This window comes from Kryptolebias marmoratus, linkage group LG9 (assembly GCF_001649575.2).
Source record: "Kryptolebias marmoratus isolate JLee-2015 linkage group LG9, ASM164957v2, whole genome shotgun sequence".
NCBI lineage: Eukaryota > Metazoa > Chordata > Actinopteri > Cyprinodontiformes > Rivulidae > Kryptolebias > Kryptolebias marmoratus.
Genome location: NC_051438.1, coordinates 8,482,566 through 8,507,138, shown reverse-complemented (window position 1 = coordinate 8,507,138; position 24,573 = coordinate 8,482,566). Strand labels below are relative to the sequence as shown.

Here is a 24,573-nt window from a genome sequence, read left to right as displayed (position 1 = left end):
AACCAACCAAGCTGGATGCTGGAATTCCTCAGGCAAAGTCTGAGACATGTCATGTCGTTCAGAGCTCATTCATGTCTAATTACCATGGCACTAAACCATTTTCCAACCCTTTGTGGGCCTGTTGGGAGGAGAGCCGGGGCCACGCTCTCCCATGCGCTCAGCTCCAGCATCCTCCACCACCACCTCCTCCTCCTCCTGCTCCTCTTCAGCAGCAGCAGCAGCAGCAGCAGCAGTCACACAGAATGAATGGAGCCGCCTCAGGAATGCGGACACAAAGGGAGGAATGTCATTTTGCCGAGTGCTGCTACCCCCTCCAGACCAACGGACACGAGCACACACACACATACACACAGAAGCACAAGTCCAGGCATGTTTAAACACGGCGAGGGAAAAAGTGTGATTGTTTAATTTATTTCTGATTTTCCAGTGTTTCTGACTTCTCGAGGAACTCGTCCGACTATCTGCAGAGGTTCATCAAGGGAGTCCATCCGTGGTGTCCTAAGAGGGGGCCGTTTACACGACACGGTTGCGTACATGTTCCTCTGGAACCGAAGCTTTCTGGACCCAGGTCTCAGAGTGGAGGTTGTCGGGTTCTGTGTATCCACCATTTTGGATGGAACTGTTTCCATGCTCCAGACTGCATGTAAACAAAGCCTGGCATCAGTGTTGCCAGATATACGATAATTACTGTTTTTATAAGATAGTTTTAGGGTCAAGTCCTCTTCCTTTTCTGTGCACATGTTCACCAGTCCCAACATGCAACTAACCTAACAACCTCCGCCCTCCGAGAGAGCCCACCTCACTCAGCACACTTGATAGTTTAAATCAAAATACAATCATTTTAAAGTGACAGTAAAGGTGTGTTCCAGTAATACTGTTAATTAGAAATTTAAGTGGGACATCCCACTCGGAAAGTGGGAGTAACGCTGACTGCCACCAGTTAGGACATCAAGATGGCTGCCATTAGCAACTTTAGTAAGTAAACTCTGTGACTTTTAATGCTAATATTCACTCTTTAAGTTGTTCTTTCGCATTAATCACTCGTACAGTTAGTACTTTTTAACGTGAGTATATAGCAATTATTAAAACGTGTTCTGCGAGTGGAGCATGTATCTATTTAGTAAGATTTTATATTCAGGAACTGCGAGAAAAACAAAGGCTTTGCTGCGGGGCGTCCATCTTGTTTTCGACTCTCACCAAGCGGGACAGCTCGAACGCGGTAAAGTGGGAAATTACATCACTCCGACTTCTTGATAATCTGTCATTTCCTACCTGGCAACCCTGCCTGGTATGGAGGCTACAGCAGACTCAATGAGCACAGCTGTACCCATGTAAACATGTCGGGTTTTTTTGTTGATTTGCCTCGATAAACATTAACGTTTCCAGAGATTGTTCTCTTGTAGATAGGGCCTAATGGTCTGTTTTTCACGTGACTCAGCTTTATCTGGAAACAAACACAAAAATCCTTGTTTTTTTTTACAGAATTGCATCAGATCCAGTGATTTCCAAAAGATGAGATGTTCAGCAGAGAATCGCCTGAAGTCCCACAACGACAACAAACTGCTTCCACGTCTTAGAGATTTTAAACTCTCCTGTGCTTTGGTGCACCTAAATAGTCTTGTCCAGTCGTGTAACACACGTTTATTACCTCCACCAAGGTGGTTGAGTTTTCAGTAGCGTCTGTCTGTCTGTGCACAAGATTACTCAAAAAGTTATGAAGGGATTTTCATGAAATTCTCAGGAAACGTCCAATGCAATACAAAGAATAAGTGATTATATTTTGGTAGCGATCTGATCACAGTTAAAGGTCAAAGGTCACAGAGGTCTGCAGCTGTATAACAGGAATGTTAAACTCCACAGCTGGACACCTCAGGGATGATCACTGTTGATTTCAAGGTGATGGGGTCAAAAGTCGTTGTCACAGATGACCTTGTGCTCTATCTATGGAACCATGTAACAGAGGGAAATAAAACTGCAAAGTCGGACACCTCTTAGGTCAAGCGTGATCACCATTGATTTCAAGGTCATGGGCTCAAAGGTTAACATCACAGTTGATCTAGTGCTCTAACTCTGCAACAGTGTCATGAAGGATTGTCAAACTGCACAGCTGAGCACCTCGTGGGTCAAAGATGATGCCTGTTGATTTCAAGGTTCATGGGGTCAAACCTCCTCTCTGCTCCTACATGTGACCCTTTTGTTTCTTTCTCCAATGAGGATCTGTTTCCGGTCGTGTCCGTTGGTTTGTCTACCTGTCTTTTAGCAAAGATCAGGTAAAAACTAAAGAACAGATTTGGAGGAAATGTTGGAGTTGTCACAAAAAACAATGGATTAAATGTTGGTTTCACTCTGTTTTTTTATTCACCTTGTGGCCTTGGCGGAGGGTTGAGCTCTCTGAGTGCTTCTGGTTTAGCGTTTATGCGTTGAGTAGCCGATGAGCGCTGCGCCCGTGCACACCCCACCCTCCCTCTTAGCGGGCTGTTTACTGTACCTCCAGCTGCCTGACGCCCTGCAGGACGACCAGCTGCAGATTTAGAAGAAGAAAAAAAACCACCACCGGCCCGCTGCGAACAGGACTCGGGCCGACCCGTGTTCGTCTGTGTCCTGTTCCATTCTGTAATGTGAATGTGGGAAATGATTTAGTAAATAAATGATGAGGTCATTAAACACATCAAGTTGTGTTTATTCCAGTGTTGAAGATTTCACCATTACGTTGTGGTTTTCAACATAAGAGCTCAGTTCAGTTGAATCCAATTCAGTTCAGTTTAATTCAGTTCAGTTCATGTTATGTTATGTTATGTTTTATTTATATAACACTAATTCAGTATAAAATTAGTCGGCGTACCATTCATGATTGTAAAACAGTCTGAATCCAGTTGGATGTGATTTACTGTAGTTTGATTCAGTTCAGATCTTTTCTGATCTGTTCTGTTCAGTTCAGATCAATTAAATTTTGTTTTAGCAGACATTTACTGTAACAGTAATCTTCAGTGCAGTTCAGCTCAGGTCAGCTACTGTTCAATTTTATTTTTCTCCACACATCCACCATAAAAAGGCATCTCAAAGCACCGCACATCGTAGCAAACAGTTCCCGTTGCAGTCCAGTTGGAACTGATTCAGTTCAGTTCAGTTCTGTTGAGCTCTGTTTAATTCAGTTCATTTCTATTCAGTCTTTTTAAGCACACGTTTACGGTGCGGGACATTTAGCAGCTACATAAGTTTTTTTTTTTTAAGATGGCTTTGGTTTAGCTTGAGTCCTGAGCGATTCCGTTCAGTTTAAGTTTGACTCGTTTCCGTTACATGTGTCCGAGTTCGGTTTGGTTCTGTTTGTTCACATGGCACCGGTTCACAGTGAAGGTGAGCCCAGGGTCCACAAAAGCATATGGATCCAGTTCAAACCCAGCTACATTGCGAGCCAAATAAGTTTGGTCCAGCTTCGAGACAGTCGAATCCACATTCAAATCCAGCTACATTAGGTTGAATTCAATTAACAATTAACATTTAGTAATTAGTCTGTGAACTGTTACACATCAAACAGTAAAAAGCTGATTATTTAAAGGATCCAGCAGGTGGTCAGTTTGATTAGTAGCCTCGGAGGTCCTTGGTGTCCTGGTAGTAAAGTCTCTATAAGTGCTTCAGTTATTTTATGTTAGAGATGTGAGGAAATGTGAGGAAAGTCCATTTACTTCAAAGAGCCTTTATCTGCTGTTATCTCCACAAAAGACAATAAGACCAGATAGGAGGATGTCTCCTCACCCCAGGTTAAACAATGGCCTAAAAAGGGACAGGTAAACTGAGGGGGTTTAGACACTTTTAGTTAGTTTTTTTGGTTCAGCAGGGCCTGACGTGTAGCTCCACCCTCGGCTCCAGATTTTTTTTTTTTTTTTTAAAGACTGGTCCTGTGTGTTAAAAAAAGAGAGAAGAGAAGACACAAAGCCGGGGGATCCAGAGTTTGAAGAGCCCGCTCCGCGCTCCGTGCTCCGGCCCTGGTGTTCCCGCTCTCCGGCTCTTTTGTCCCCCCGGAACTCGCTCTCACTCCCGGGTGTCCGCCGGGAGGGCTTTTTCTTTTTCTTTTTTTCTCGCTCGCATCTGGATCCCAGTGGGAGTAGCAGACTGCCCAGCATTTTCTCCCCACACCACCACCACCCCGGAGCTCCGGCGGCTTCACCTTCGGGACGCAGGAGCAGAAAGAGGCCGAGTCCCGGAGACTTTCTGCGGCTTGGGAACTTTTCCGTCCGAGCTGTGACTGACTGAGATTGCTGCCAGTAGTTTGAGAGAAAGTTTTTATTTTTTTTAAATTATCTGCACAACCTGTTTTTTTTTCTCTCTCTTTTTGTCGAGTCTGGAACTCGACGTTCAGCTTTTACCCGGACGGAATTTCGTCTCATTTTCGTGTTTTTTTCTGTAATTTTCCCCCTCCTCCTCCTGCCGTCTTCGGCCTCAGCCCGAGCGGCTGTGAATGAGGAGTCCGGCCCCGAGCTGAGAGAAATCAGCGCTTCTTCATGAGGAAACTCGGCGAGGAAACTTTGTCTTAGCTCACCTGAACGGCTACCTTTTTTTTATTTTTTCCTCCCTCACCCCTCTCTCTGTTTTATATTCGTATTGTTTTTGTTTCGACATGAAGACGTCGTTGGCGTTGTGTGTCGTCTCCGCGCTGGCCGCGCTGGCCGCGTCGCTGACCGCGGAGCAAAAGTTGAGAAACTGTAACGAAGTTCGCGCTGCTTTCACCTCCAAGGGCTTGAATGGGAACGACGTCCCCAACAAAGGAGTCCACGGTGAGTTTCACACCCCCGGGTCCAGTTTCCAAAAAAAAAACCCGAAAGTGGGGAGCCAGGAACTCCACCGAGGTCTTAAAAAGAAGGGGGGAGAAAAAAAGTTCCCCTGGAGTTCCTGGGACTTTTAAACTTGCACCTTTTTAAGCTAGCAAAGTTAGCACTGAGAAGGGCTGGGTGAAGCGAAATGCAAACTGTTTTATTTCGGGGTTTGTGATAGTTTTGTTTAGGGAAAAACAAATCTCATGAACAGTTAATATCTTACCTGTTGTAAGCGGGACTTTGAATGACGTCAGCTCGGTTGTAAGCTAGCTGTTAGCTTGTTCACATTCGGTCAAGCTAGCCTGAACGAAGCTAGCTTAAAACAACTCAAGTCTCTAAAAAAAAACAGATTAACAGCTATAATCTTGACGTGTGTATTTATTAACTCCAGAAAGCGCTTTCGGCTAACTCGTTATTTATGAAAATGGCGTTCCCGTGAACTGCCGTAAGGTTATGGTTGGAGTTGCGTTCGCATTAGCCGTTCGGACCAGTCGTCAGGGCTCAGAGGGTTGAGGGTTCAAATCCCAGACCCTGCAGCCTGCCAGGGTGCCCTTGGGCAACAAACTGAGGCCTGCATACGCTTATTGGCGAGTGAATTAAAAAAAAAATCTGCGTGAAGCTTTGCAGAACCTCCAGAAAGCGCTGTAAAGCAGTTTACAATCTGTCAGTCCTGCTGGACAGTCGCTCAAATAGCTATTTATAACAGGTAAGATATTAACTCTTCATAGCTTTGCCACAGAACCCCACCTCAGAGTGTCCAAACAATCGTCACCCGAGAAAGGGGACACATGTTCCTCACGTTTAGGTTCATTTGAAGGACCTGAGCAGTCACACAGGCACGCTACTTTCTTTCCTTTTTTAAAAAAAAGTATCATAGGAAGTAGTAGTGAAACATTTGGGGGGAAAGGAGGGGGGGTGCATTCTTCTGGCACACAATATGTGCTGCTGGCAACTCCCCNCTCCTCTGGGTAAACAAAGTCTTCATTTAGGAAATACTTGTAGGCAATTCATAACAATAAAGAGGTATAATCGTCTCACACGCTCGGCCCCCCCGCTGAACGAGGCCAGGCGCGTGTTTATTTCCCGGCTTCCTCAGCGGAGAGGCTCCCGCGGCTGTGCACCGCGAGCAGCCCGCAGTGACCTGGTAAACATTCCTGCCTGCGCGTTGCGAACAAGGCTCCTGCGTTCCTTTTCCTTCGCCTGTGTTCGGTCTTATTGTGTGGTTATACGCCTTTTCTCTTTTTGTGTGTATGTGTCGGGCTAAATGAGAGTAGACGACGCGGCGGAGGGCACCGGCGAAGGGGCTGTTGTGTTAATAATTAAAGGGGCAGGAGGGCAAATCAATGAAGCCAATCATGGGATACAGCCAAGAAATGGAAACTTGTGAAGGGAGGCAGGCAGGGGGGGGCAGGCTTCTACAGTAAAAGCTGGAGGGTCTCAACGCCACTCTCATTTTCCCTTTTTTTTAATTTTTACGGTTAAAATGAATGAACAGATTCTCCTTGAAGCTCCAAAGTCAGTCCCTTTTGTTGACGTTCTTGCGTAACAAGAGGGTCACTCAGACCTTCAGATTATTTTGACCATTTACACCCAGAATGCACTTGGCAGCGGTCGGTTCCTGGGTGTCCCCCTCACCGGCGGTGTTTTGTTTGCATGGCGAGAGAGGACGCAGGGACTCATTAGAATATGAGTTGGATGGTAAACGTGAAAAAGTGCGGAGAAGTTTAACGTTTTTTGTGCTCTGCTTGTTCGCGTGTTTTCCATTGGATGCCGTTTAAGACACCCGAATGGGGTTTAATTGTCCGGCATTTCTGGGGTTCTGACAGAGGCACATGGGGGTGTTCAAGGTTCATGTGCTGCAGACACGGGTACCTTCTTCCTTGCGACACGTTCCCGGTGAACGTCTGGCCCTTGTTGAGCAGCTTGCTCTCAACGATGGACACGGAGATAAATGAGCTTAATTATTATTTTCTTCACTTTATAATCTGATTTGCTTTTAGTCGGCGTATTAAAACGGAGCTAATCTTCCAAGCTGAGCAGACCTGGGGGAAAACAAACGCATTTGAAAGAAGTTACAGATGCGCTTTCATCTCCGTTTTGATAAAGGTGGTGTTTAAAACGCGCACCTTCTCGTGATCCAGGCGTCGTAAATCAAGTTTGCGGAACGTGATTCACCAAGAAGGGGTGATTGAAAAATTGCATTTTTTAACCACAAACATCTTGTGTTACTCTTGGCAGCCTGGCAATAAGAATGTCTGCTGCTGTAGGAATTCCTCGCAGGTTTGTTTGAAGCTGGCGGCCTGTCCCTGTAGAGATGTTTTTTATTTTTTTAATGCAACAGAGAGTCTAGTTGCTTCAGCGCGGACGGAACGGAGTGATGCCGAGGAGCCAGCAGGCCTCAGTTGGCGTCTGTTGAAACGCTTCTCGTGGAGGCGGCTCGAGACCTCCTCTCCAACCGTCCTGTCTGTTTTCAGGATGATTTGTGTTTGAGCCCGTGGTTGAACACTTCCCCATAAATGGGAGCTAAACGACCCCGACACGCTGAAATATAGCATCGGAAAATGTCGGCGATGGTGGAAAATATTAAAGGTGGTTTTAGTGTCCTGACTGTCTGCTAATAGCATGTTTAAGGGTTGATTTTTATTTATTTTTTTAGTGATGAATGGTATCTGCTGCAAAGCTCTTCACTACCTGAAAGCAAAGCAATTAATTCTGACCAGACTGCTTTGTGCCTGGTTTAAAGGCTGCTCTTTGCACAGCTGGATGCCGCAATTCAGGGCTGAGGGGTGGGGGGGGAGTAAAATGTGCTCTGGTTAACTCTGGCAGTCGGGCTTGATTTCATGCTTCAGGTATGGGACGGTTCCAGAGATCAAAGAAGAAGAGCGCCGTTTTCTCTCCTTTCGAGCACGTGGAACATCCCCTGTTCGTACTCGTCGTGGTGCATTATGGGTGAAACCACGACCCCAACGCGTCGGCCTCTCGGTGAGCTCGAGACATCCTGCAGCCTGGCGCAGCGAGAGATCGTTTCCCAGCTAAGCCCGCGGCGGCGGTTTGGGCAACAACTGGCCGTCGCTGCAGGGACGTTCTGCAGATAAGATAAGAGCGGGAAACTGAGGCGCGCGGCCTCCGAGCATTTATGAAGTCCAAAGATCAGCTCAGCTCAGCTCCAAACGGTTTCCCAGAACTCAGACTTGTGATAATTAACTAATAAACCACCACCTTCTAGGTGTCATAAATCCCCTTTCGATGGCCGTCTCCTAAAACACAAACTTCCTTCAGTTGTTGCTTTTATAGTGAAGTGCTGCACTTTGAAATCTCTGAATCCCGGTTCTCATACATTTAAGCTTTTGACTCACAAAATAAAAGTCCCAGAGACTCGTGACCCCAACTGTTCCTGCTTGAAGTTGACAAACGTCACTAATAAATCATTTAACAAAGAACTTTATCAACCACAGGCCATTTATCACTACTGGTTTTATCTCTGTGTAACAGTTGAGGCTCAGTATTCTGCTGGCAATCATTTAGTTTTATTATTTTTATGCTTTTTATTAAACATCTTACATCAACAGCCCCCACCCACCCCACTCTATTACAAACTGATGAAAGACAAACAACAAAAAATACACAGACACGCACAAAAAAGTTAAGATAAAATAAATACTACAAGAAATAAGTCGCATTACATACGTGTATGTATATATATATATATACATATAACAACTGATTACTGCCAACAACTGCCAAAATTTAATTTGGTTTCTGTAGATTTTCTCCCCCTTTTTTCTTTAATGACCCTCAAAGGGTGACCCTCAACTTTAGAAACTACTGTTCTAAATCACACAATAAAATTTTTTTCACTTTTGTTTTCTATTATGCATTAGCAAATCAAGAATGGTGGATAAAATCCATTATGTGTGTTTGTCTGTTAGCACAGTATCCCATGAACCGACAGATTTGAATGCAACTCCATCATCTCTTAACATGAGATGGTCTTAATTAAAACTCTGGCATGAAAGGCGGCGGGCGATATGCATTCCTTTAAGGATTTAATCGTATTTATTGCATTAATGATTTCACTACAGGACATATCAACAGCACTAACCGAAAGTTGAAGAGAGTGTGTTATCAGCACACACATTAGTAAAATGAGCTGGGGGGGTTGAATCTTGTATTCACATATGGTTTTATTTAGATGTTTTTGTGGTTTTCTGTAGATAACTGATTGGGTTTTCTCTGCACAATGTTGTGGACATTTCTTTTCATGTTGAATTTTTCAGGGCGTATTTAGAATATTTTCAAACACCAAATCGACTGAAATACAGGCAGATTGCAGGCTTTCCTTGGCTGACGCATGAAGTTGGTAAATATTTGTTTGGTTTTTTTATATTACTCATTAGATCACAAGAGGCTTTAAGTTACAAAGGATGCTGTTCTGTTTTGTCCCCTAAGCCCATCTGTGTCTTTTTAAAATAAGACCTTTGTGCCTCTTAAACAACTCTCGTGGCTATAATAATCAGGCCGGGTAAGATTCTACCTTTTCTCCCATTGAATGAATAGTATGTTTGAATATGTTAATCTGTCTCTGCAGACATCTTCTTAACCAGCAGGCGATTGCTTTTGTTTTTGTGAGGCTTAACAATGGCCAGCTCCTATCTATGGGCAATTCACACATTTGAATGTGAAGGCACTCTCACAAAACAGCGGAACGGCCGCAGAGACCACTTCGTCCTTAAGCTGCCTCTGGCCGTTCGCAAATCGCCGAAGGAGCCGGCCGCGGCCCGCGTAGATGTGAGCTTTCAGAAATGAAAGCGAGCGCCGTGGAACCCAAAGAGGCGTGGAGCAGCGCTGGGGTCCTTAACGTGTGATGGACGTGTCCCTCAAATCATTTTCAAAACATTTAACTCAGTTTAGCGTTTCAAACTAAATGCAAAGTTGCTGTGCATCGTCATCAATCTTCCCTCTGTAATAAATCTGTTTGTCGTTGTTTAATCCTGCATCCATGTTGTCGCACAGACCACGTATCATCACATTATTGAGCATCAAAGCCGGCTCCTCTTCTCACCTGTCGACCGTTTCGGCTCTGTTATTACCTCTTTTGAAGGTGCGACAGGTTTATTGTCTTCGACCCGTCGCCTCAGTCCGTTCAGAAATCATACCGATGCAGCTAGTGGCCTGGCATAGAAACTACAGCGGGTTCAAGGAGGACGGCATGTAAACGTGTAACTCTTTCCCAATCAATATCGAAAAATCGGACGTTTCAAAGGAATCGGTCATGTGTAAACGAGGCCCGAGCCTCGGCTTGAGGTGTTTGTGAAAACGTCTTGAGAGATTGCTTACAAGAAGAAGCCTGAGCCCTGTGGGATGACAAAATGGGATGGAGTTTGGTGTATCGCTATGGTTTTGCGGGTGGATCAGTGGTCAGCGCTTTTGCTTTACAGCAAGGTTTTTGGTCTTTCTGTGCAGAGTTTGAATGTTCTCCTTGTCCGGGCACTCTGGTTCCCTTCCACAGCTCAAAAACGTGCATTTTGGCTTGATAGGCGACTCTGAATTGACCCCAGGTGTGAGTGCAGAGTTGTCGTGTCTCTGTGTCGGCCTTGTGATGGGCCGGGAACCTGTCCAAGGTGTGCCCGGCCTCTCGACTGTCGTCTGCTGAAGGATGGGCACCATGATTGCCAGTTAGCATGTAGCATTTAGCTGTCTCTGCAGCATGCTTTAAAAATACCATCCAGCTTTAATCTACATGATGAGCAGCTTTACCCATCTTATCTCCGGGGCTGTACTGATACAATTCAATGTTTCTGTATAAAAATAGGAGTATTGCATAAAAAAGCTCCTGTTTATTGCCCCCTGCTGAGAGGAAAGCCATATCCAGTATTAAAAACTTCTGATCTCTGATCTGATTAGTGTCTGCTTACAGAACAGTACTGATTGCCAACAGTAAATAAAGATTTCATGCCTCAATATGTATTTTGTTTTTTTCCTTCAATGCTGTTTTCACTGCCGGGGCCTCTACACGAGACCCAACAGTGTAATTAAAACGTCTTCGTAATAATGTGCACGTCTGAGCCTATAATTCAGCTTTGCAAGCCACGCACACGAAAATAGGGGATCGCTTCCAGTTCTCCAAACCACACTTTTTGCATGAAATTTCAACTATGCGCGCGCTAAGTCGGTCGACGCTACTGCACTGGGTTGGGTGCGTGTATGTGTGTGTTGTGTAATTAAAAAGTTCTTCCCAGTACAACAGTTTCTTTCCACAGAAGAATAAGTTGCATAAACAATAATATCTGTGATTTGTTTAAAGACAAAACACACGCGGGCCCAGATATTAAATCGCAGCTAAGCCCAAGCGGGAACACTAATCTTTGATAACATTCCCGAGTGATAAGCTGGGACTGTAGCGTTTTCTTTTTTTTTTTTTTTCCTCCCACACTTGACCTGATTTTATGTCTATTTTTTTTTTTGGTCAAATTTCTCAAAACACGTTCAGTTATGCTTTGATATTTAGGTGACATTAGCAGGATATTACCAAGATTACATCAGCTTTGATTGCTGAGCTCGGTTTTTGTCAGGTTATGAGTTCGGGGAACACGGGGCCTCGCAAACCGCAGCACCTCGAAGCTTCTGCAGGATTTCTGCCGGATGCAGACTAAACTCCTGCAGAACTTTGGCTCAGGTTTCTCCTCAGGAAGAGGCAGATTGAACGCCAGGGTCTCTGCTGCTCTTCGTCTCTTCTGTGCAGCGTGTTTTGTCGCTCGTCGCTCACTGGCAAAATGCGAGCAATGCCTGTCTTCCAGCGCGCATGTGTTGCTTTGTCTGTTGTGTTGGCAAAATATCTCATGAACCATTGGGATTAATGAAACTTTTTACAGAGTAATCATTGGATGTGCATTTATAACTGCATTAACTTATTCAAGATAGCTGCCACATAAAAGCAACCTTAGTAAAAAGAAAAATGGCTGCACTTCAGTCGTTTTTACAGATACTGAGGTAATATTTTGTGTTGCTGTAGCTGCCAGCTGCTCACAACACGTACTGCACAATGTGCTTAAAACTTTGACATTAACTGTTGACGTCAAAACTCTTGTCTTTAGCAGAATATCTCATGAACCACAGGATGGATTTTTATCAAACTCGGAACATCTACAACAGGTCAACTTTTGGTGTCAGTGAAATTTGAAGATGGCTGCCACAGCTTATCAGCATTAGCCCACACAAAAATGGCTACAACTTCGTAAACAACACGTGATTCAAGAGCCAACAGGTCTCGCAAGATGATGGGAAATTGTGTGAGATGGATAATGGGACTTTAAGTGTAAAACTCGTGGCATAAAAGGCGACGGGCGATATGCGTTCTTTCAGGGAGTGCGAGGTCTTTCAGTGTCCGCTGAGCCGCCAGGATAATTGAGTTTAGATGTCGTGAACAAAGCCCGGCTGCGCCTTCGAACGGGGCTGATGGCGTCCGAGGAGGGAGTGAGGGCGGATACACGCGCCTGCTAACTCTTATCGGTTTCCTGCTACAACAGCGTGACAGCCTCTGAGCTGAGGGGGGAGGAAAGGGGGAAGGAGGCAGGGAGGGAGGGAAGGAAGGCTGTTGCGGCAGCCCGTTCTGCTCGTTTAGCGAACGCCGCTCTATCACCGTCCCACGACTAACCGACGTGTCGCAGCCTTAACAAAAACACAAGGCTGAGCGCAGATAACACAGCAGAAATGTTTGTAAAACTGGGCGATTCTTTTTGTTTTTGCGGTTAGCTAAAATCCGGTCTGAAAAAAAAAAAGAAAACTTTGCCCATCCCTGACTTTGTTTAGTCTTTGGGACAAAATCCTCGGCAGCGGTGGAATGTTCAGTTTCTCCACGTAGACTCATTTAGTATTCCCGGAGCGTCACGTCAGTTCAATAGCTGTGTGTGTGTGTGTTGGCTGAATGTCCGTTAGTCCATCACTTTACATCTTTTGGTCCATGCCTTCAACTCCCCCCCACCCCCCCCAAAAAAAACGCCAAGTGAGCGGCAGATCAGTGGGGGGTGGATGCTATGTGTGGAAACAATTGAGCACCCCCCCTTTTAGGCTTCACCCCCCCCACACTTTCCTCAACACATTCCACACCGGACCACCAAGACCTGCACACAAGAGTCCCGGAGCTGGGAACACACGACAACAAAAGAGAGCTGGTGGAGGCGGTCTGGGTGCGTGCTGTGCCGGTGGGGGTGACTGACAGGAAGACGTCGAGTTGCAGGGTCAAACGGATTCTCCGGGACGAGGAGCGAGAGGGGATCGTGTGCGCGTGATCGCCGCCGTAAGATTTTGGGAGCTAACTAGCTGCATCTGGACATGTGTGCCTGTTCTAAACAAAACGAAAAAAGTTCACCAATGTGGCCCCCCCGTTAAACTCCACTTGATCTTCAGTCGGGTGCAAGCTGTTAGAAATCCTGATATGCCTTTTTATGGTTTGCTGTTTTTTTTTTTTTGGAGCTGAGAGGACCTACACCACCTCCCCATCCAACCAACCCTCTGAAATTCCTTGTTAACACATCCTGTTTGCATGCCGTTTACAAAAAAGAAAAGAAAGAAAAGTTGGCAATCTCTGCGTTTCTCCCCCGTCCGTCCCGGCTGACATCAGTTCACGTTCTTCTCCTGCTGTTCGCTCTCGAGCTGCTTCTCTGGGAGGTTTTGTTCCCGTCCAGTCTTTTCTCTTTCTTCTCTTCGTGTACAGAACTCAGCTGGCACTCGACCCGGTCGTCGTCTGCTCTGCTTCTATTACCTTTTTGTTTTAAAAACTTCTTAAAACATCCAAAATTGGACTGGGATGGGAAGTGAGACGATGTAGGCAGACATTTAAGCCAAACTAGCAGATAAAAAGCATCTGTCCTGAAACACAAAAGATTTTCTTGTCTCCTCTTTAGCCCCTTTTTCCCACTATGAGTTCAATGTGTCGATTAATGCTTTTTGTTGGTTTGAGTCAATAAATTTAAATTGAAACCAGATCAATGTATCCCTCCTCAGCGTAGCACACCTCCTCCAAGGCTTTCCGTTGAACAGCTTGAGCTCCCCTTTCGATAATCCGCTGCTGTAGTTCTCCCGTGCAAGGTGGAGTATTTTGGTGTCCTTTGATATTTGAGCTGCTGTCAAGTCTCTTTTGTGTCGATCACCTTGGATCTGGTGTCAGCCAGCCAGCTGTGAGGAGCGTGGCAAAGGACCGCCGGCTCTGATCTCAGGCTGCCTGGGTGGGGCAGGGCGGAGCGCGGACCTGCTCCACGCCTGTCATCTCACCACGTCGCTGCCTGCAGCGGGGGGTAACGTGGTCGCGACGTATCTGTAACTCGACCAGAGGTGACTGGGCGTCCTACGGAGCTGCAGCCGAACTCCGTGTCTGCGTCGACGGTCGCGATCGCCGTCGGGATTCGCGTGACTCGCCGAGAGGCCCGTGTGGTTTGGAGTGGAGCTGCGAAGGAGCGAAGCCGAGCCAGGAACTCGCCTGGGTGTTTGGCTGAAACCTCTGTGCTGGGCGTGGGCCAGAGGAGCAGTAATCCCTGCTAATGACTCTCCAGGCCTGCATCAAGACTCCCGCCGACGAGGCCGTCGCTCACTCATCTGCTATTTAGCCTAATAGGTTTCCTAATATTTACCCTAACCCTCGGTGTGGTGCTCCCCTCTTGGATTTATTTTCGTAGAAATGACGCCGTTTAAGATCAAAACCTCAGTCTTTAGTTGAAACTAAAACAAAAGAAAACATTCTTTAGCTGCTTTGCATAGCTGTGTGAATTCGATGCCATGCGCTTCAAGCAAATCATCCAATGTTAAAACACGAAGGAATCAACGGCAGACAGCCCGCTGGCCTAGCGCCGACGAGTGAGAGCGGATTAAAAAAAAACACACATGAAAGGATCAAACACTTTATTCAATTACAGCGCCAAAGCTGCAAATCATTAGATCGTTGTGGTGTTTTTTTATTTTTTTTATTTTTTTGCAGGCAGTAAAATGAGTCATTTGGGAATGCGGGATTGCGCGCCAGGGCTTGAGATGTCGTGAATCTTCGGAACGGCGAGCGGCTTTGATTCATCGACAAAAACTTGTGGAGCACATCAACGGGAACAGACTCGAGCCGCCCCCGTGACTGAAGCCCACGAAACCATTGTACCGTAAGGTTTAGGCTTTCCCGGCCCCTTTTGACGGGCGGCGATGAGTGGTTCTCTTCCCACCGCCTCCGCCGGTGTCCAGTTTCCTAAGGCCCAACAGGTATATCGGAATCTTTTTGGAGCCCTTTTGTGGCTCCGAGCTTCCAGAAATCCGATCTTGTACCTGACCTCATTCCGCCTGGGGGGGGGGGCTTCGCTGGGCCCCCGTCAACATCTGCTGGACTTCAGCTGCGTCTCTATAAATGTTGTCAAAGAAGCTCCCTGTCCATAAAAGTGCTTTGTTGGCCCTTCTTATTTTTCCGAGTAACTCAGTGGATGCACATGACGTCTAATAATTGCTGTTTCGAGATTTTATCATTTTGATACGTTTTATGCGGCGTTTGAGGCGTGAGTGCAGCTGACACAGTGCATGTAAGCTGGCCCCAAGCAGCTGTAAGCCTCATTAGATATTCTAGTGCACAGCTCTCATGCAGCGTGTGAAGCACATTTAAAGAGGACCTATTTGTACGCTCAACAGTAGGCCTCCTCTCTGACAGCACAACAGTGTTTGTGCAGGGTCCCATGGTAAAGCACTTGGCCTTAAGTAAAGAGAGTGTTTTTTTTTTCATCTTCTCCTTTAAAGTCTGTTTTCATTTGTGTGCCATGAGTCAGTGGAAAGATGGAGGGCTGGTGCAGAGGGACAAGCCAGGAAGGCTTTTTGTCCCCCCCTCTCTTTCTCTCCCTTTCTTTTTTTTTTCTCCTCCAGTGATAATCACGCTGTGCTGCAACTTGTTCTCTCAGTTTGTCTGCAAATTCTCTGCCCGTCTCCGCGACTCGTAAACCCCCCCCCAACGGTCCACGTCCGCGTCTCTGTGGTGCGCGCGTGTAAGGCCTCACCCGGAGGTACCCCAGCCCGGGAGGCAGATGGGTTAAAAGGTAAAAGATGGAGGCCGGTTATTAACTCGATTCGCCGCCGTGTCCCGCCGCAGTCAAGAGAGGAAACCGAAGAGTTGTTTGCGTGTGTTTTGTGTTTTCCTTACGTTTTCGCATGGATCTGGGTTTGTGAACCAGACTCGAAGCCGTTCAAGCCGAGCCAGTCGGCAGTGGTCGATTTATTTACCGGCAGGAAGTTAAACAAGTTGCACAGAGGGGTTTTTTTTTTTTTGTTGTTGTTTTTTGCGGGGAATGCTATGACATTTGGCCAAACTCAATCACATCCTGAAACAAACCACTTCTATTTGAAGTATAAATTCCTCCCAATCATGTTGCACTGAATCACTGCTTCAAAGCCGCCTCGTGGCTGGAGAAGAAACTTGCTGTCGAGGATGTTGGACACAAGACTCGTTTTATAATCTAGTTTTTTTTTTTTTTTTTTTTAAACCTAGCTGCTCTACTTGGACAAAATGTCCGACCCCGATCTTATTGATCAGGACCTGAACCGGGTTCAGTGCCGTTAAATCTGCTGATTGGAGCTCCCTCACGGGTTGAAACGAATTCATTTCAGATCTAAAATCTGTAATCAGAGTCCATATTTCAGTAAAAAATGTTGTCGAGGATGAAGGACATCTTATTCATTTTATTAATCTAGTTTTTTTTTTTTTTTTTTTAAACCTAGCTGCTCTACTTGGACAAAATGTCCGACCCCGATCTTATTGATCAGGACCTGAACCGGGTTCAGTGCCGTTAAATCTGCTGATTGGAGCTCCCTCACGGGTTGAAACGAATTCATTTCAGATCTAAAATCTGTAATCAGAGTCCACGCTCTATAAACTGAATGTTATTTAGCGTGAAAGGATCGGGCATTCAAGCAGATTTACTTCGACCACAAGAGAGTAAGTGTGTGTGTGTGTGTGTGTGTGTGAGAATTCAAAGCAGACATTAGGAATTTGGTGTCTGACTTGTTTAAATGCACTTGCAGAAGTGAGCTGAAGCCCTGACAAAGCGGTGACCTGGGAAGTGGTGTAGGCAGGGAGCTTTTGTGCGGGGAGACAAAGCCGGAGATGCTGGGCCCGGACGGAGAGGGGGGGCGAGGGCGAGCGAGAGGCCGCCGCAGCCGTGCCGAATCTCCCCAGGGGCTTCTGGCTAAATGTTCATAGATGGCGGCGTTTTTGGAATTTCGCAAATGGGGAGTTTTAATTGGCCCGGGGGCCCCGGCTGGTTTAGTGATCAGAATCGGACTCTGGTGGCGCGGGGCTCGGATTTATGGATCCCAGCGTGCGCGCTGGTGGCTAAATTGATCCTCCTTTTGGGAAGGAATTCACTTATTGGAGAAAATGTGGACGACTTAGCCAAAAAAAGATTCATTTTAACGTGACAATTCCTTCCCCCTGAGGTGCTTGTGGTTAAAAAAGCTGCGCTCGGTGCTGGAAAGGTTCTAATGAGTTCTGCTCGGCGACGTGTTCCGTTTCCCTTCATGCCGTGTGACAGGGGAAGATTTCTTTCGGCAATTCTGTGTTTTAACAGCTGTGCTGTGGAACAGATTTTTTAATTCCTGATTTATTTCAGGGAACGCCATCCTACGCAGATCTTACCCCTGCGGCTGACCGTTTAACTCCGAGCGTTCGCTCCCGGGAGGGTTCCTCTGAACCAGAGCTTCCTGCTCCATAAAAATATCACCGGCTTTGTTCGAAGTGGCGTAAATCGCTCGTCTCTTAAACGGTGCAGGGATTTTCAGAGCGCACCTTCTGCCGAGGGGCTTCCTCCAAGCGTTAGACCCTTTTATTTATAGGTGTCGCTGAAGGTCTGCGTGATTGTTTCTGGATTAACCTCTGATGGTGAATCATGGCTCCTATCATGGCTCGTCTGGAGAAGGATGACTGCACGCAGAGGTTTAATGTAAATATGTGTGCGTGTGTCATCTCTTAATTGGCTTACATCTTTATATACAACCAGCTTACTGTAGGCCACGACTTACTTGAACTGGGAATGCTCTTCTGTATACAATCTTTAGTGCACAAGTTCTTTTTTTCTATCAGATATAAGAGGTTCAGGTGCTGGAGACAAAAACTGGTTTAGTTTTCCACAGCCAAAAAGCCAACTCAAGAGTCAAGTTTATTGATACAGATCAGTTTGTCTCTGTATTCTTGCAAACAGATGTCTCAGCACGTCCAGTTCAGTTTAGAAATGTTGCTTTCAACAAAAGTCTATCTTTGCAAATGCTTGTGACAACGCTGATCTCTGTTTCTCTGTTTCTAACCGCTGCTCCAAATGGACTCGCGCACGACGGATTTCTAAACACCAGCTGTTGGTAATAAAAGTAGGGATGAGCTGCAAAAATTCAAACTGTCCTTTATTGTGTACAAAGTCAGATAGTTTGTGACTAGATAGGTTTGTTTGGGGTTTTATCCCCCCCTATCAGCATGGTGTTTTTCACTGCAGGGAAACCTTTTCTTCTTTTTTCTTTTTAAAACACATCTCCACCAAAAAAAAAAAAAAGTCATCCTTTTCGGTTTCTGTCACCGTTCTGGTTTCATCAAAGTAGAAACTTAAGCCTAATTTTATACTCGTCGTTCTCGGCCTCTTGAATGGCGTCTCTCGACGAAAACGGGCAGCTTGGATAGTTTTGGCGGGGTTTTTCACGCATCGATTTTTGTAACTTGTCGCTCCAAGCGGGGTCTGTGAGCCCTGCTGAACCAAAACTGAAAAAAAGCCAATCACTGCAGATATTACATGAACTTCAGAAACTGCGAAGATGCAAAGAGAGTTTTCACGTTTCTGTGTAAAGAACACACTCCCTGCACGCAGCTCTTCTCTGGTAGTTTTATTTTTCCATAGCAGCACCTACTGTTTAGGGAAATCTGTCGGTATAAACAGCAGCTCCGCTCTCTTGACGTCATCATTCATATGAGCCATTAGCTGCGGCCCAGCGTTAATTCCACCTTAAGCCACCTGCGAGCTACACCTACTTGGTCAACAAATGTGCCCACCTCTGCTCACAGATTCATTAAACCGATGAAAAAGACAAAACAAAACAAAAAAAATTCAGATTCACCGACGAGCAGATTTGGCGTGCAGACCTGCAAGTATTCGATACACAGAGCTACGTGCAAACGAGGAGCTTTCTCTGCTCACCACGAATAGTAGTGAACTAGCAGTTTAATGTGGAGCACAGGGCTTTTATATTGGTGCTGTCGTCTCTCAGATATGTTAAGGCAGTGGTGTCCAGTCCTGGTCCTGGAGGGCCACCATACTGCAGGTTTTAGGTGTTTCTTTGCTTCAACACACCTGATCTGAATGACTGAGTGATTAACAGGCTTCTGCAGAACATGAAGACCTGCTGAAGAGCAGAGAAACATCTAAAACCTGCAGGATGGTGTTCCTCCAGGACCAGGACTGGACACCACTGAGTTAAGGGTTCCTCTGTGTTCAGCACTATTTTAATAGCTTTATGTAATTTTTCAGCAATGTTTGTTTGACGTGAGACTTTTTGAGCTATTATAATAATAACCAGCAGGAGTTTCTCTAGATCGGATGCTGATCTTTAGAAATCAGGGCAGCCATTGACTGATATGTAGCACTTTTTAAAAAAATTTTGGACAGTACGTACTTTTCATTTCATAAAATCTAACAGTATATGTATTTAACAAGCCTTAGAAAAACTTGTACACTGAAATATAATATGTAGAGGAGCATAATCGCTTAAAAAAATAAACATCTAAATTGCCGTTTGTAGTAGCTTCTGCTGCGTCTTCATTCTCCTAGTTGGTAATTGGTTAAGTTGTGTTTTAAGTGGCCAAAATCGACTTAATAAATGGTCCATCTCAACTAATGAGTAGCATTGTGTGCTGTGTGGGGGATGGGGGGGCATGCATTTAATATATAAAAGAAGATCTTTTGGTAATTTTTGACTTTGAAATGTTCACGCCTCATTAAAAAACCCAGCAGCGCTAAGATGGCGTTTAAAAATTCAGATGAAAACCGTGATGGTGGCAGCAGCTCCGTGTTGTGCACTGACTCTTTTTAACTACACAAATGGTGATAATAAGCTCATCTTCTTCACTGCTAATCTGGCTTTTTAATATTATTAAGGCTCAGTGTTTTTGTTAATCTGTGTTAAATTAAACAGACTAACTCGGCAGTTTTCAAACATGGCGGTCACATCGTTTCCATTGGTCGTTTGTCTCCTTGAGCCCACCTCCAGCTCTGACGCAGCAGTCAGTCGGTGCTGAGGTAGCGCCTAGAATCAGTGCTTTTGGTGATTTTTCTGTCTGTGCTTCAGTCATGTCAGTTAAATCTCTCCTGACAGTGAAGCGGGTGCGTATGATTTCCACTTGTGTGTGCGAGCAGGAAGCAGGCGTTGCAGACTCACCGATGCCAGCGGCTGTTTGTTTGCTAACAACTTTGATCAGTTAAGTTATTTAGGAGCGACGTAGAAGAGTTTCACAGCCTGAAGAGCTGGCTGAAAGGATTCTTTTATTAAACAGTGGGAATACTAAGTTAATTTAGATTTTTTTTAAAATTAATTTCCAATTTCCAGTTAGAAATCGATAGTTGGCCCCAAAGCTGATACCGCTCAATTTAAAAAAAAAAAAAAAGTGCAGATCGGTATGCAGTGGGGAATATGATGTGGTTCTTAATTGATTTTACAGCCTGGTGAGTCACTGTTTAGTGGTTTTCTACAGAAGACCCAGACTTGATGCAACCATCTGCTTGGTTCTGAGGTGCAGTCTGCTGGATGTGCTGCAGACAGCACCGGGAGGAATGGAAACCATGCAGGGACACTCAGAAAAACGACGTAACGACACTTCTGAAAGACTTTCACTTACTTTATTTCAGTATGGGTTGTTTTTAGGGGGGGTGGGATCTAACATCCATCCATCCATCCATTTTCTTTACCCGGGTCGTGGGGGAGCTGGTGTCCATCTCCAGCAGCCACTGTGTGAGAGGCGGGGGACACCCTGGACAGGTGGCAAGTCCATCACAGGGACATGTAGAGACAAACAACCATTCAAGAGTTACCAATGAACCTAACATGCAGGTTTTTGGTCTGTGGGAGGAAACCAGAGTACTCGGAGTCAACCCACAGAGAGAACATGTAAACTCCACCCAGAAAAGAGAGAAGAAATGAAGAGATGAACCTGCAACCTTTTTGCTGTGAGGCTACATTGCTAACCACTGGTCCACTGTGCTGTCCTTAACCCAACATTCAACACATTTATTTCTAACAGCCAAATATCTGATGAGCTCTACTGTTTACCTGTTCAGCTGCTTTGAGCTTTTTCCATAACACAGTACTGTTAATAACCTTGTTTTCTTCTTTAGTTAATATCGGTTTATATATATATATATATATATGGACCATTCATTGACAGTGTGTCTTACAGTGCAGAAAATACGGTAATAGGAGCAATCAAACAGATAAATAAGTTGCAGTTTCAAGTATTTATTAATGATTCTTTTTGTGTTTTGTTTTGTTTTTTGATCGATTTTAAAAGCACATTCTGCTTCAGTCTACCCTCTGCAGACGAGTTATGGGAAAATTGTCGTGGATTTGTCGAACTTTTGCACCACAAACGGTTCGCTCTTCAACGCGAGGACCTCCGCGGCTTCACAGCTTGTGTCGTAGGGCGACGTAGCAGAGGATTTAACATATGATGTTTAGAGAAGGGGGCAGTTTGTCTGGACAAACACTAGAGCGTCTTATAAACGAAACCGCCCGGAACGCCCGACAGATACTGAGCACTAACTTTCAGCAGCTCGGCTGTTTTCAGTGAAAGCACTCGTTATTTGAATATGTTTCACGACTCCTGTAAATAAATCCACCAAAAAGAACGCGGCGCTGCCTCGCTGTCACAGAGCAGCAGCGAAGTGAGACACTTTACAAGCGTGGAACAGGGCTGGGCGTTTACATACCATTCTGTTAAAGTCTTTCAGTCCCATTCAGACGCTCCCGCCCAACACGTCTCACTTCTTTCAGACTTCTCCCGAGGACCTGGAGCTAAAGTCTTTTTTTTTTTTTTTTTTTTTTTTCTTCTTCTCCCAGTAGAGACTGCTGTAAACTTGTCATTACAATATTTTTATAAGGGGCTGAAGTGCAGAAGAAGTCAGTGGAAACGCTGCCCTGCCCTGATTACCTCCATATGAACAGCCGAGTCTCTAATAATAGCTTCCCCTTACAGCTTAACGTCGTTGAACGTTCTCCGCCTCGACTTTGATTCGCTCGGCTCAGCGCAGGAAAACCGAGACCTGCGACGCAAGAATGGCTGTTAACATTTATCTGGTCCGTTTTTTTTCTTTTTATAGTTGGGTTTTTTGAATTTTAGTCGTTCCTTTTGTGTTCGCCCGCGGCTCTAATGTAATGTCTGCATTGCCTGATCAGAACGGGGAGCAGGAAACAAAAGAACGCAGTGAACAACACCCCCGTTTCACCCTCTGAAAACTGGACGGCTCCGAACAAGACTCTGCGGTCGCGCTGAGCAGTGGAGCGAATGTCTGAAACCCCCCTCCTTCATGTTGAAAGTAAAACTGAGCTTTTAAATCGGCTCGCCTCGTTAAAGGATCTCTTTAAAAATGAGGCTGGGACGCATCTAAGGTTTCAGCAAAGAGTCGCTTCCCCACGTGGTGCCAGACAGTTGATTAAAACCAAATTATTTGAAGTTGCCCGGTTTCAAAATACCAGTTTGCAAATTTCTATATTGAGGCAACAAATGGCACCCATCCTCAACCCCCCCCCCGCCCTCAGGATAATTACACCCCAGACAGAGGTGAGGAGCAGGAGCTGAATGTTATGGCTGCAGGGTGTGCAAACGTACAGCAGACTGCAGAACGCGGGGCAGACAGGCAGCACTCTGCTCTGCATGTTTCAGCAGGAAGCTCATTACCGCCAGTCGATGGCTGTTTTCCTTTTTGCGCCGTCGAAAACTGCCGAGATACTTCAGAGCGAAGGTGGAGCCGGTTCGCTCCGTTTGATCGTGTTTTTTTCCGATCAAATGCTCCGAAATCACCTGCACTGCTCTGGAATTAAAAAGTTTTTTTTTTTTTTTTTTTACTAATGTGCTGCAACAGTTTGCGTTACGTTAACACTTGCTTTTTCACAAACGTGTTGAGGGTTTTGGCCAAACGAGGGAGAAAACGCAGCCCTCTTTGGAGCTCTGTAGCTTCAGACTTCACACTAGAAAACATCACTCAGTTTAAACGAGTCACTGAAAGTTGGATTTTACATGACCAAACTTGTATTTTGTATTTTGCCATCTTGTACAGTTCTTACAGCATTCGCCTTTAGGTTCTGTGATTTAACATTTTACTGCACAATGTTCATCTTAGTGCGATGATGTAACATTAACTTTTGAATTGTCTAAATCTTCTCCAGAAACTCTTCCATTTTCCACATGCTTAAACTACTTTTACAGTTATTTTTTGTCCTCTTATCACCCACTGTGTCTCTTACTTTGGTTGGACTTCTGGGGGGGAGGGGGTTGAAAGAAAACCACGAGTGCAGAATTCATCCAAACTCTCATTGACTTCTATTGTAACTGAGAAGAGAGCAATCCGACAGCCTGTTGGTATTTTGGGGTAAAGTTGCAAGAGAAACCCTAAAATTTCCAAACAAACTCAGCCTGCAGAGTGAATCAGATGGAATCATTTTAACCTGGGCTTAGCAGCGACACGAGCAACGGCAAACCGTGCCCCTTACGCTGAATATTGCGTACAAAGAATTAGGAGTTGTCGTGCACGGTCGTAAGAAAATCTTTGCTTGTGCGCCTGAACAGGCAGTCCGTGGTTGTTCAGTGTGACGAGCTCAACGACAGCCGATTCATCACTCTCACGACCAAGTAGTTTCAAGTGTTATCTTCTCAGCCGTGAGCCTCTCCACAGCCGTCTCCGTGTCCTCATCCCTCCTGATTTAGTGTCTGAGCGTAATAAGGGTGTCACCGCCAGCCCGTAATTTTATTTTTTGGGATCCACTCATTTCTCCTGCAACAAAAAGTCATGCAGTCCTGCGCTTATTAAATGTTGAATCGTACGTTGTGACACACAACGGTGCCGTGTGCCGGTTGTTCACGACCTGCCAGGCTGTCAGGAAGCGAGAGCCACAGGCGGGTGGTTACCATGGTGACCCTAATGAGCTACTAGCGGGCGTTTTATTGTCTTTTGGTGTTGGCTCTCTTTACAATCTTTGTGCAGTTACACACCAAAACGTGGGGATTTTTTCAGATTACATAACAAAAGTAAGACTGGTGGGTTTTGTAGAAGAAAGCTGATGTGTGTCGGAATTTGAAGCAGTTTTTAAATTTCTTCTCCTTCAAAACAAAACCCTGTAATTATTCAGTAATGTTTTTTCATGTGAAAACTGTTAGCTTCTCTCGGACGGCCCGGCTCCGATTACTGACAGAGGTCGGTGAATACCCCAGGGTCCCATCCTTGGCCCCCCATTCGCAGTTCCAGTCAAGTTCTGGTGGTGGTTACAGAAGACTATCTTGGACGGGACTTTTTGTGACTTCAGATTGGAGGATGTGACTGCTAAGTGTTCCTATTTTTATGTTTCACATGTGTCTGCGAGTTTTACGGCCCTAAATTACTAGTGCGAGTGTGCGAGCGTACGTGGGGGGGTGGCTGTTTCTCGGCATGTGTATTGCCGAGGTTATTATTGGAGTGATTGAGGCACAAATTACTGTGAGTGGTGGATGTTCAGGCTGTCTTGCGTGAGG

At 45.5% G+C, this 24,573-nt stretch overlaps 1 protein-coding gene across 1 annotated transcript in view; it reads left to right on the top strand.

The window, feature by feature from the left end:
• Positions 1 to 3,913: 3,913 nt before the first annotated feature.
• Positions 3,914 to 24,573, top strand: part of gpc4 (glypican 4) — a 37,557-nt gene continuing 16,897 nt past the window's right edge. The window contains exon 1 of the mRNA XM_017419797.3: positions 3,914 to 4,772. Within this exon, the coding sequence (XP_017275286.1) occupies positions 4,616 to 4,772 (157 nt within the window). The 5' untranslated portion in view covers positions 3,914 to 4,615. The remainder of the gene's footprint in view (positions 4,773 to 24,573) is intronic.